Genomic DNA, 12,470 nt, shown 5'->3' with positions numbered 1-12,470 from the left:
TAACAAAGGCAATGAGAAGCCATGTGAATTGATCAAGTATCTTAGCTCTGTATGATTAGAATTTAGCCTAGAATCCTGGTTTTTCGGCATCACGATGACCAGTGTTGGATGGTGTTACAGTAGAGATCCTCAATGAATGTACGCCAATTGAAAAAGTCTAATTATAATGTGGACATGGCTGTAGTTCCCAGCCATAGGAATTGCTTCAGCTCAGTGGTTTTCAAAGGCAGAAGGGGAACTGTAGAGCTGGAGAACAAAGCAGGCCTTTGTCTTACTGCTCTGGATCATCACTGATTTTGAATTTAAAACTACAGTCAAAGAGACCATACAATTTTTATGTGTACCGGGGATTGTTGCACCCATGAAGGAACTCATGTGTTAGCTTCCCCACGTTCTTTTCAAGACATTGATCCCAAGAATTAAGAACAAAACAATCATATTTACTTGCAATTCAGCTGAAAATGGGTTAATCTGAATTCTGAGATGGGTGAATAAATAATCATTTTCTTGTTAAAACATTATAAGAAAAGCTATAGGCAGAAACAATATACCAGGAGATGTCTAATAGCTGATAAAAATAAGCAAAATGTTTATCTATGCAATGGACACAAAAGGAATGTATTACAGACATAAACTATGTTGTGTGAATTACAAATACATGGTTGTCAGTATTTGACATATACTGAAACATGCAGGATGGAAGAAGCCAGGCATAAAAGGCCACATTTATGTTTCTATTCATAAGAAATGTCAGAATTAACAAATCAAGACAGAAGTTGCTCAGTGGGATCTCTTACAAAAGTTTTCGACAAGTGGTGCTGGGGATGGTGATAGTGAGCTCATGTTTCTAGCAAATAAAATGTTATGGATCTAAAGAGTACTATAGTCACACAGCTTGGTGAGTGAGTTGTGTGCACTGAAATATGCACTCCAGTGTGTGCACAATTTAAAGATAACATTTTGTCAGTAGTACTGCATTATGTAAGTCTTTCAGTGTGTCTGATTTGTGGGTTGGACCAGACTTGGACTAAAAGAGAAGTAGCCTATCTGCTAATAGTTTCTGTTAATCTAGATAATATATGAAGTGTTTGAAGATGAGGCTGGAGGGCCAGCGTTTAAGCAAGAATATCCTATAGATTCCTGTTACTTCTGCAGTCTCTGGTAACCTAGAGACAGACTGTCTTTTTAAGATGGAAAAAAAAAATCTTAGAAAATGTCTTAGGCTTTGGGTGAAATTTTTGCAAAGTTTAAAATGCCTATAGAAACCAGCATGCTGTACAATGGTCATTAATGTTTTGCAATAAACATCTGCCTTCAAACTGATCATTACAATAAAGACCAACACAAATATGGTTGATCCCCACTTCCCTAAGTGTTCTTGTACTAAGCTCTGACTTAAAGGCTTTGTCTAAAGACAGGGAAATCTAGATAGATTAAATGTCAAAATTGAGGTCAGTGTTTAAATGATGTGGACTGTGGTCTCTGGTGTAGCAGGTGAGGACAGGTGTGGCTGTGCACCAGGGTCTCTCTCCTTTTTTTTTGTTCTGAAACTCACAAAACTCACCCTACAGTCAAGAAATTTGTATTTTGTTTCTCAGTGAGACTTCTTTTTAACAATTCTTGCACATTTAATTAACTCTAAAAGACATTTGTTTTCAGCAGCAAGGTTACTTGTGACAGGCTCGTTTATTTGTTCTTTTAAATGAGATGTTAGAAGAACATTTTTTGTACATATTGTGTGTGTTTATGTGTGTGTGTGTTTGTGTGTGTGTGATTTTAATAGTCTTTATGCATCTATGCAGCTGTAATTGGTCACCTTAAAATGCCTGGAAGTTGGGTACTCTTCTAAAAAGAATATTTTTATTTAAAAATAAAAGAGAAGCAGTTATTTTAAACTAACAAGATATGATTTATTTTCATAAAATGAGCAGAAACAATAATGTGAATTCTAAGAGTAAAGAGCCACTTATTCTCCCTCACTGACTGCAAGTACAAGGGTCAGATTCTTGCTGGCAAACTACAGGGTAGTTAGAAATTAGGCTTAGAAATGGGAGTGTCTCCAGGGAAACACCTCTTCCCCATTTTGCTCTGAACTGCTTCAGGGATTCTATTACATGTACTTAACTCGCTTCTTTGGAGAATTCTAAAATGATTCTTAAAAAAACTATTTTTCTCAACTATTTCTCATCGATACAGCAGGATAATTTTTTAAGAATATATTTGATTTTTATAGAATTGTGGGTGAAACTCCTGACAAGATTTAAGATGCTATATAGAAACAAGCATATTGCACAATAATAATTTCTCACTAAACAAGAAACAAGTACCTTTAAACTGATTAGACCAACACAAACATGGCAGATTCTCATTTTCTAAAGAAATATATCTTTATTGACTTTTTTCCATTTTCTTACAAAGCAGTTTTTAAAAAAAGCCCTCCTTCTTGCTCTTGATGTTAAGATGACCAATCCTCATGAGATGGTTTGTGCTGTTGTATGTTTCTCTATATACCACAGAACAGTATCATTGCTTGGTTCCATTTTTATAGGAAAGAATCCAAGTTTCACTAGATAATATATGCTTAGCTCTCTTCAAGAGGAATGTTGGATTAATGTCTAATTTACATACAGTGATAAAGATAAACATTGACTCTTATGATTAAATGCCCACTTCCTACCATAGACTAGCTGTTTGCATATAGATGTACTAGATATAGTCATAAATAAAATAGAGTTTTAAGGTAATGATATTCTTTGGCTGATTTAAATGTTTGTGGTAGGCTTTATAGGAATAAAAGGCTAAAATGAAAATGGCCCCACTATTATTGTCAATCTTAGCACAGAGCTTGTGCGGAAGGTCCCTATACTACTGACGGTCAGCATCTCCAGGTCCACGATGTATTCTCTTGGTCCTGATAGCGACTTCACAAGCACCAGCATTGCACCCACAGGGCTTGTTTGCTAATAAAAGAAAAGAAGGGTGGACACAATGACTTTTTTCATAGGCTACAGTTTCTATTTTGTTGCTGTTGTTGTTGTTGTTGTTGCTAGTATACTTCCTGTGATATCAGGGGAAATAACAGGAAATAGGAGCATTGTTCAGTCCCTGCTTGCTTCTAACTTTCATCTTTACCCTAATCCATTCATTTGCATGAGCTCCAAGGTGAGGGCTTGCTTTTAAAATTCTTATTTTCCCATATTTCTTGTTAACATTGTTAAATTATGAAATATTTTTCTTTTGTTATTAACATTACTCATGGATTGAACAATTCCAGTCTCTCTAAAGTTCACATGATAATCTGATAATCTTGAAACCAGTAAAGAAAGCAGTCACTTGTCATTTTCTTAACATTGAACATTTGTTCACAGTCTAGTGAGTAAGGAGCTAGGTAAATAGCCAGGCATAGTGGCACATGCCTTGAGTCCCAGAGGCAGAGGCAGAGGCAGAAGCAGAGGCAGTCAGAGTTCAAGACTAGCCTGGTCTACATGGATGAATTTTAGAACATCCAGGGCTTACAGAGAGACCCTGTTATAAACAAACAGTTAAGTGGTAGATTTAAATAGAACATGATAACTTTTAGGTTATCTGGATATACATAGTATGAGTACAAAGGAATACGTACATACATACATACATACATATATACATATTTAACATGTACAAATATTTTAGAGCAGAGGTTCTCAACTTGCAGGTTGCAACCCCTTTGCGGATGAACCCTTTCATGGGGGTCACCTATAATCTTTGGAAAACATGGATATTTATATAATAATTCATAACATTAGGCAAATTAGAGTATTAAAGCAGTAATGAAAATAAACTTATGGTTAGGGGGTCACCACGACATGAGAAACTGTATTAAAGTGTTGCAGCATTAGGAAGGTTGAGAACCACTGCCTTAGAATCATCAAGGAACAAGGGAAATTCTGCAAATTGACATGTTTAAAACTGGACATGGAGGGGGCATTGGAGGGTGGAAGGAGATGTTTTGGAAGGGTCAGTAAGTGAATGAATGAATCTGGACACAAAGAATAGAATCATAGATTAAAATTTAGCTAGATTAAAATTTAGCTATCATTATGAGGAATACACATTAAACTAAGACAGGTTACAGAGCCTGGGGGAGTATGGCATTGATGGAATGGATAGAGGAAAGAAATAAAAAAATGAAGAAAGATGCCCTGGTGGTTAAGCTTGGTGTTCCTATAATGTAGTAGGTTAGTCTAATGTTGCTAATATTCTAATGTTAATTTAGAATCCCTCAAACTACATGACAGAGTTACAAATAAGACACTGAGAGACCCTGGTTCCAGTTATTTATGATTGGTAAAGATGCCAGCAGCTAAGAGCTGGGGAGAAGAGATATAGACAGGGTTTAAGTTTCCCAGGCTTGGGACCATGAGAAGGAGGTAGGGGGGGGAGAGAGAGAGAGAGAGAGAGAGAGAGAGAGAGAGAGAGAGAGAGAGAGAGAGAGAGAGAGAGAAAAGCTGTGATGGAAGAGTACTAGAGAGAGCTGCCATGGAAGAAGAAGAATATGCAAGAGGGAGAAGGAGCGCTGCCGTGTAAAAGGGTCAAGAGAATGTGGCCCAGAGAGCTGACTAATTGGAATTAAGAGCAACCAAGATGGAATATAGAAATTAAAAGTAGTAACTTAGACTTATTGGTAGAAAAGTGGATTCTAACAGCATGGAAGTTGGGCAGTTGCCCAGCTATTGTGCCGCTTAAGGTACAGTAAAATATAAGGGTGTGTGTATATTTTTCATCTGGGAGCATAAATAGTCAAAGGCTGGAAGGAACCTCATACTGCCATTTATTAAAATAATTAAATTAACACTCTTACATGAGGAATGGAGTGTTCAGGAACCAGAACTTATCTACAACTGCCTGTAACTCTAACTCCAAGAGATCTGACACCCTCACCTGACCTCTGCCAGCACCTAGACACCATGTGTCCACATACTCATAAAAACACATACATAAACATAAATGATTAAAAAACTAGAAGAGGAACAAAGCAGGGAAGAAATAGATGCTTAAGTGAAAGTATGCAAGTGAACACAGTTCTAGCAAAGGAAAACGAAATGCTGAAATGGAAAAGTGTCCTCAGATTTAACATGATAGATGTCATCAGTGGCTTTTCCCCTACAACAACTTCAGTAAGATATTTAGATAGAAAGACAAAGAAATGCCGCAAAAGTGAGGAAACAAAATAGCCTAGTCTTCCAGGGAAGAGGAGAGCCAGTATAACATCTTCAGGGAGAAACATGCTCAAAAGGGAGTAGAGGGGAATGTAATTAAATAGGGTTCCAGAGGAGACAGAATGGGGAGTCCATGGTCCTGGGTTGGCCGTGACTGACACATAAAATATCATTAGAATCAAACCAGATGGAGAATACGGAGGTACATTTTCAAGAGTTGAACAGAAAGTTTATGCTAGTTGGTGTCAGTGCTGGTGTCTGATTTCAAAGCAGGAAGTGACTCACCCACTAAAAATGCAGGGTATAAAGGCTTACTAAATATGAGAACAAAGGCTGAAAAGAATGGAATAAAAACACACAAGAAGCACAACAGCATTTTGGAACATACTCAGGACCCACTGAAAGATGACACAACGTTTGCAGTATCAACCTATGCTCACAGGCTTACTTTAAAGTATATGTGGATTACAGAATGTATCTGGGGTTGCCACATGGGGAAGTGAGGTTCAGGATGGGACTGAGAGCATTCAGAAAGGAGGACCACTGAAGGCCAAGGTCTCACGTGCTGCTCTTCTCAAACAAGCTTAGGGCATGGCTGAGGTTTGGGAGTTGGTGGCAGAGTGGTAGAGGCTGAGTGCAAAGGTGAATGAGATGCTCAGTAGGTCTCAGACCAGGCTACAGGTGAAAAGTCTTTATGACTCAGTCCTTCATTCATTATTCAGTCTTCTGAGCAATTTGAGCCATCTACACTCTTCTTGAGTGACATTACCCATAACAGTGGCTTCTATTTAGGCCAGAGAATTAAACAGTAAATAGGCCCAAGGTAAAATGGCACAGTAAAAAGCTCTTTGAAAGAAGGAACTGTGTACTGAATGTCTTCTTAGTTTCTCAAAGAAGCAAGCATAAGGCTGAGGACGCAGTGCGTACTCAACTAGTGTCTGCTGGCTGATCTCTAAGCATGAAATGCCGTCTGCTGGTGGAATTTCAGTTTTGATTTTGATTGTGTGACAAATAATCTCAGACCACCTATTTTTATAAGTCATTTTGTTTCTTATTCTTAATTTGAGACAAACTTTTTCTCAAAATCTGAGACTAGCCTCAGACTTACTGGATACACCAGGTTGGCCTTAATCTTATAGTCCTTCTGGCTCTGTCTCATGAGTGCTGTAATTTCAGGCATGTGTATCCATGCCTTGCTTTAAATGTTTTTGTTTGGATTACAAATTAATTTGAGTAAAAACAATTTAAAACTACCTAACACTATATCAAATTGGTAATGTTTCATATTGTTCATGAATGTGGGATGCCTGGGGAAAATATTATCTATTTAAAAATCAAGACAATAAAAGAAGATATAAATAAAAATAAATGTCAAAATGTTATGTTTATTGTAGAGAAAAAAATTAATGTGAGATTTCATCTAATTGCATGATGGTTAGTCCAGGAAGCTTTTATTTTCTTAAGTGATGGATAAAAGTTTAAACAGAAAGCACAATTTAAAGAAGCTTTTTCAGTGAGCCTGCTGTGCTCTCTTACAGTTACTGAATTGTGTAAAACTCACAAAGAGGCACCTTCTACCTAGAATGGCTCAGGTTTAAAATATCATATGTTAATAAAATGTATTCTTGTAAGTTGAGTTTTTCTCTTCAGAAATTAATCACGTCTAATTTTTTGGTAAAGAAATGGTTGTTACTCTGGAGCAAGAAGGTAGTTAATATATCAAGGGACAAGATAATTGTGTCAACATCAGAACAATCTATAAACTTTATTACAAGGGAAGCTTTCAGAGTGCTCTTATCTTCACAATTAAATAACATGTGTTTGCAGTACCTATTTGGGTTATGCTTGTGTCTAAGAGTCACACACAGTTTTGGTAGATTCTATGGCCCAGAATCTGGGTAGCTTTTAGGAGACTACCTAGTCTTTCAGAATCTCACTCTTCTTTTAATATCTGATAGTATTACCACATATACTCCAGACAGCTGGACACAGTCCTCTCACATGAAACTCTGGAGGTTTTAACTTAATCTCTACATGAAGGCACACAGCAAATGGACATCTTTACAGCAGCTAGTGCTACCTAATCATACTTACTCGTAGGTAGAACTCTCCATTTTCATTTCCAGATTTAATCCGAAAAGTATTAATGGTGTTTGTATAAATTGTTGTGGCCTGTATCTGGAAGATGTCCGATGGCACAGACCTGTCAGATCGGATGTTCATGTATTTGTAGACTATAGACTGGGGCACCTCTCGGCACATAGTGTTTGAGACTGGGCAAACACATCGGCTGTGGGGACAAACACAGAAGTAGTCACAAGTTTAGCTCAGGAGGACCAGAAAATACTTATGTTTAGAGGTTCTAATGTCTCTTACTTTTCTGATGTTAGAACATAGGGATCTTGACATGGATTTCGTGGGTAACAGCGGAAGCCACCGTGGTAATTCCAGCACATTTCATCTTCTCGGCATTCATTGGTGGTCTCACATTCATTTATATCTGCAGTCACACATTAAAGGGTTTACTGACATCAGCAAATTGTATGAGTAACAGATTCTGGTATGTAAGGAAATGTATTGGGGAAAATCTGGACTGGGATCATTTTACTTTTATTTATTTTTATTTGTAGGGTGGATGTTAGGGTCTTGTCATGTAAAGCAGGCTGGTGTGGAAGTCACTAGGTAATCAAAGCTGGCCTTGAGCTCAAAATTCTCCTGCCTTGGCCTCCTAAGAACTAAGATTACATGTGTGTACCACCACACCTGGCTTGTTCAGTTTGCTCTTAGACACCTGAGTGGTTGCAAGATAAGTTTACTGCATTTATATCAATAAATAGCACTGAGTACTAAGACACTAAGACAGGGCATGTCATTGTATTTCATTTCTTACCAGGTGTTGACTGTTGAATTCAAAGTCAAACTTGCTTATATGAAAGTAAACAAAACACCAACAAAAAAATATCCATCTCCTGTCCTGTCTGAAGGAGCTGATAACTATCTGAGAATATAGATACAAAACAGCTACTTCCAGAGTAAACTGTAATTAAAACGTAGGTAAGAATGCAGATCAGATGTACAGCTGATTGCGTGCAGAGGATTAGGGACCAGAACGGCCTTCAAGAGTGGGATTTAGAAGATTTCTCATGCATGGAGACAGGAAAGCTTCCCATGAGAGAACAGCTGTTTAGGGAGCCTGGAAAAGAGGGAGGAGGAAAGAGTCACAGAGAGAAGGAAGGAGGGAGGGTAGGAGAGTTAGCTTTAGTAACAGCATACAAGAGGCAGGTGGTGCTCTGGGAGGTGTTGCATTCCCCACAGGGAAAAAGTGAACTATGCAGTGTTCCACTTCATAAAGCAGAGGTGTTTTATAAAGGAGAAGAGACTGGCAAAAATGGGAGGTAAATAAGGAAAAGGCAAATTCTACTGAGCAGCCAGATGAGGAAAGTCTTGGGGATGAGGCTGGTGGTTGTTAGACCAGGCTAGACAGAGACTGATTCGAGATTCAGCTAATTGGAGTCCCAGATGACATTTGAAGAACAGGTTTCTAACTAGCAAGAAGTATTAAATGTTGATACCATATTCTTACCTTAATGTCCATATTCTTACATAATTACAGCTTCTTTTTCATACAGATAGTAGTTTATATTTTGTCTCATAGAAGCCAGTTCTGAATCATGCCTTCCTACAATTGACTATTTTTATTCCTTAATTTATCTTTAAGTGGTTTACCTAGTCCTGCTTCAAGTCATTTATGGACTAGGTGTTCATATATAAACTCTTTTGAGTTTATATACCTGATATTGTCTGTTTAGGGCCTTTGTTGCTTACATTTTACTTGTTGCTTTTTTATTATTGAATTATTAAAATTTGTTTTGTTTTCATTGTGTGTTTTGTACTGCTCTAGCTTACAAACACCTGGTTGGAGGGTTGCTGTACCTACTACTGAATCTTTTCATTGATGGACATTAACTTAATTCAGTTGTTTCCCGTATAAGCTGTGTGGAGACAGGTGAAGAGGGTGTCTCGGTTGGAATGGATGGAAAACAGGAAAAATTCAAGTCCATAAAATGGCAGGAGTAGCTCTATTGTGAGAATATTTTTTAAAAAATTATTCATTCATTTATTAATTTACATCCCAAAATGTTGCCCCACTCCCAGTCCCCCTTTTGGGGTTCTTTCCTCTATCCCCCTCCCCTTCACCTTTGAGAGGGTGGCCACCCAGGTATCCCTCCACTCTGGAGCATCAAGAGGATTAAGTGCATCCACTAAGGCCAGACACGGCAACCCTCCGCTACACATATGTTGGGGGTCTCAGACCAGCCGTTCTGTGATCTTTGGTTGGTGGCTCATTGTGAGAATAGTTTTATGCCCTATTTTTGGGTGAAAGTAATTCTATTAACTTTCAGCTGGTTAAACTTTTCTAGAATCCAAGAGGACACTGGAAAACCTACACAGTGTCTATGAATAAGTTATAGGAAGTATATTCTTGGCTGACTATCATTAAAAATATATAGATTCCATGAAAGTCACTATTGACATATTCATTAGATGTTTTCTCTTTCTTTGGGAGGTAAAGGTGGTGGTCTGTTATGAGGAATACTAAGACCAGTTTGTAATATAGAGACAGATAGCAGCAAAAGGAAATCTGAGGCTGTGATCTCACTCAGTACTTTCAGTAACGCAACCTCTATAACAGCTATATCATTTTAGAAAAAATTTCAGGATGAAAAATATTACAATACTCAATGTAGGGGGTGGAAGAGATGGCTCAGTGGTTAAGAGTACAAACTGCTCTTCCAGAGGTTGAGTTCAATTCCCAGCAAACACATGGTGGCTCACAACCATCTATAATGGGATCTGATGCCCTCTTCTGGTGTGTCTGAAGACAGCTGCAGTGTATTCATATTCATAAAATAAATAACTTATAAAATATATTTAGTGTGTGTGTGTGTGCGAGAGAGAGAGAGAGAGAGAGAGAGAGAGAGAGAGAGAGAGAGAGAGAGAAAGAGAGAGAGAAACAGAAAGAGAGAGAGTGTGTATCTTTCTTTGCCTCTCTCTAGATTTGCACATGCACAGTGCTCTAATTTTTGAGGGCTTATGGTTATGAGAATATTTGAGCTTCTCAGAAGAAGATATAAATTCAAATATGTTTGACTTTACTTTGTTCTTACAAATTATGGGTTCTCCATCTGTACCCTGGAGGTAAGGCTGTCCCACAGTCCTCCATACCAAATCCTGTCCAGCAAGAGCTGGTCTCCGAGGAGTGCTGTCACTCCTAAGATAATAGACTCAAAGGCCCAGAGGAGGGACAAGCTCCAGTCAGAGACAGCAAGACCAGCTAACAGCAGAGAAAACCAGATGGTAAGAGGCAAGTATAAGAACCTAAGCAACAGAAACCAAGGGTACTTGGCATCATCAGAACACAGTTCTCCCACCACAGAAAGTCCTGAATAACCCAACACACCAGAAAAGCAAGATGTGGATTTAAAAATCATATCTTATGATGATGATAGAAGACTTTAGGAGAGACATAAGAAATTATTTAAAGAAATACTGGAAAACACAACCAAACAGGTGAAGGAATTTAAACAAAACTAACCATGTTGTAAAAATGGATATAGAAATAATAAAGAAATCACTAAGGGAGACAACCTTGGAGATAGAAAACCTAGGAAAGAGATTAGGAGTAATAGTCACCAACAGGATACAAGAGATAAAAGAGAGAAGCTCAAGGGTAAAAGATACCATAAAAACATTGACACAACAGTCAAAGTAAATGCAAAATGCAAAATGTTCCTAACACCAAAATTCCAGGAAAGCTAGGACATAACGAGAAGACCAAACCAAGGATAATAAGTGTAGAAGAGAGCAAAGATTTCCAACTTAAAGAGCCAGTAAATATCTTCAAAAAATTATAGAAGAAAACTTCCCTAACCTAAAGAAAGAGATGCCCATGAATATACAAGAAGCCTACAGAACTCCAAATAAATTGGACCAGAAAAGAAATTTCTCCCATAACATAATAATCAAAACACCAAATGCACAAAACAAATAAAGAATATTAAAAGCAGTAAGGAAAAAAGGACATGTAACATATAAAGGCAGACTGATCAGAATTATACCAGACTTGTCAAAAGAGACTGTGAAAGCTAGAGGATCCTGGAAAGACGTTATACAGACTCTAACAGAACAAATGCCAGCCCAGACTACTAGATCCAGCAAAACTCCCAATTATCCTGGATAGATAAACCAAGATTTTGCATGACAAAACCAAATTTACACAATATCTGTCCACAAATCCAGCTCTATAAAGGATAATAGACGGAAAACTCCAACACAAGTAGGAAAATTGCATCCTAGAAAAAGCAAGAAAGTAATCTTCTTTCAACAAACCCAAAAGAAGATAGCCACATAAATACAATTCCATCTCTAGCAACAAAAATAACAGGAAGCAGTGATTACTACTCCTTAACATCAATGGACTCAATCCCTCAGTTTAAAAACATAGACTAACAGACTGGATGTGTAAATAGGACCCAGCATTTTGCTGCATACAGGAAATGTACCTCAGTGATGAAGACAGACACTTTTTTAGAGTAAAGGGCTAGAAAAATTTTTTCCAAGTAAATAGTCCTAAGAAACAAGGGGGGGGGGTAGCCATTCTAATACTGAATAATATTGACTTTCAACCTAACAGTTATCAAAAAAAGATAAGGAAGGACACTTCAAAGTGCCAAAGGAAAAATTTACCAAGATGAACTCTCAATTCTGAATATGTATGCTTCAAATACAAGGTCATCCACATTCATAAAAGAAACTTTACTAAAGCTCAAAGCACACATTGTACCTCATACAATAATATTGGGAGACTTCAACACCCCAGTCTTATCAATGAACAAATCATGGAAACGGAAACTAAACAGAAACACAGTGAAACTAACAGAAGTCATGAATCAAATGGATTTAACAGATGTCTATAGAACGTTTCATCCTAAAACAAAAAAATATAAAAATTATACTGAGGCAGGGTTTCAGTAAAGGAAAGCAATAGCAATTACTTTAAATGTTAAAAGAATGTAAGTCTTTTGTCCAAAAGATAGTTTGCTTCTGTATGTCTTCAACATGACAACATTCATGAACTTACACTTACAATTTCAATATATTTTTAATTTAAATTATAACAGAAATTTTTTTAAAGATGTAGCCTAGGTAAGTGTAGCCTATTATGTAGTAACTTAAAATTGTTTTTGCTGACTCTAAAATTTACTTGTGATT

General features: G+C 37.3%; 1 protein-coding gene across 1 annotated transcript in view; it reads right to left on the bottom strand.

Moving 5' to 3' along the window:
* Positions 1–1,972: 1,972 nt before the first annotated feature.
* EFEMP1 (EGF containing fibulin extracellular matrix protein 1) overlaps positions 1,973–12,470 on the bottom strand; it is a 66,799-nt gene continuing 56,301 nt past the window's right edge. The window contains exons 9-11 of the mRNA XM_080926769.1: positions 7,575–7,698; positions 7,293–7,488; positions 1,973–2,960 (exon numbers count right to left, since the gene is read on the bottom strand). Of these exons, the coding sequence (XP_080782895.1) occupies positions 2,799–2,960; positions 7,293–7,488; positions 7,575–7,698 (482 nt within the window). The 3' untranslated portion in view covers positions 1,973–2,798. The remainder of the gene's footprint in view (positions 2,961–7,292; positions 7,489–7,574; positions 7,699–12,470) is intronic.

Source organism: Micromys minutus (genome assembly GCF_963924665.1).
Source record: "Micromys minutus genome assembly, chromosome: 1".
Taxonomy (NCBI): domain Eukaryota; kingdom Metazoa; phylum Chordata; class Mammalia; order Rodentia; family Muridae; genus Micromys; species Micromys minutus.
Note: the sequence above shows the minus strand (reverse complement) of the source record. Positions and strands in the feature narration are given on the sequence as shown.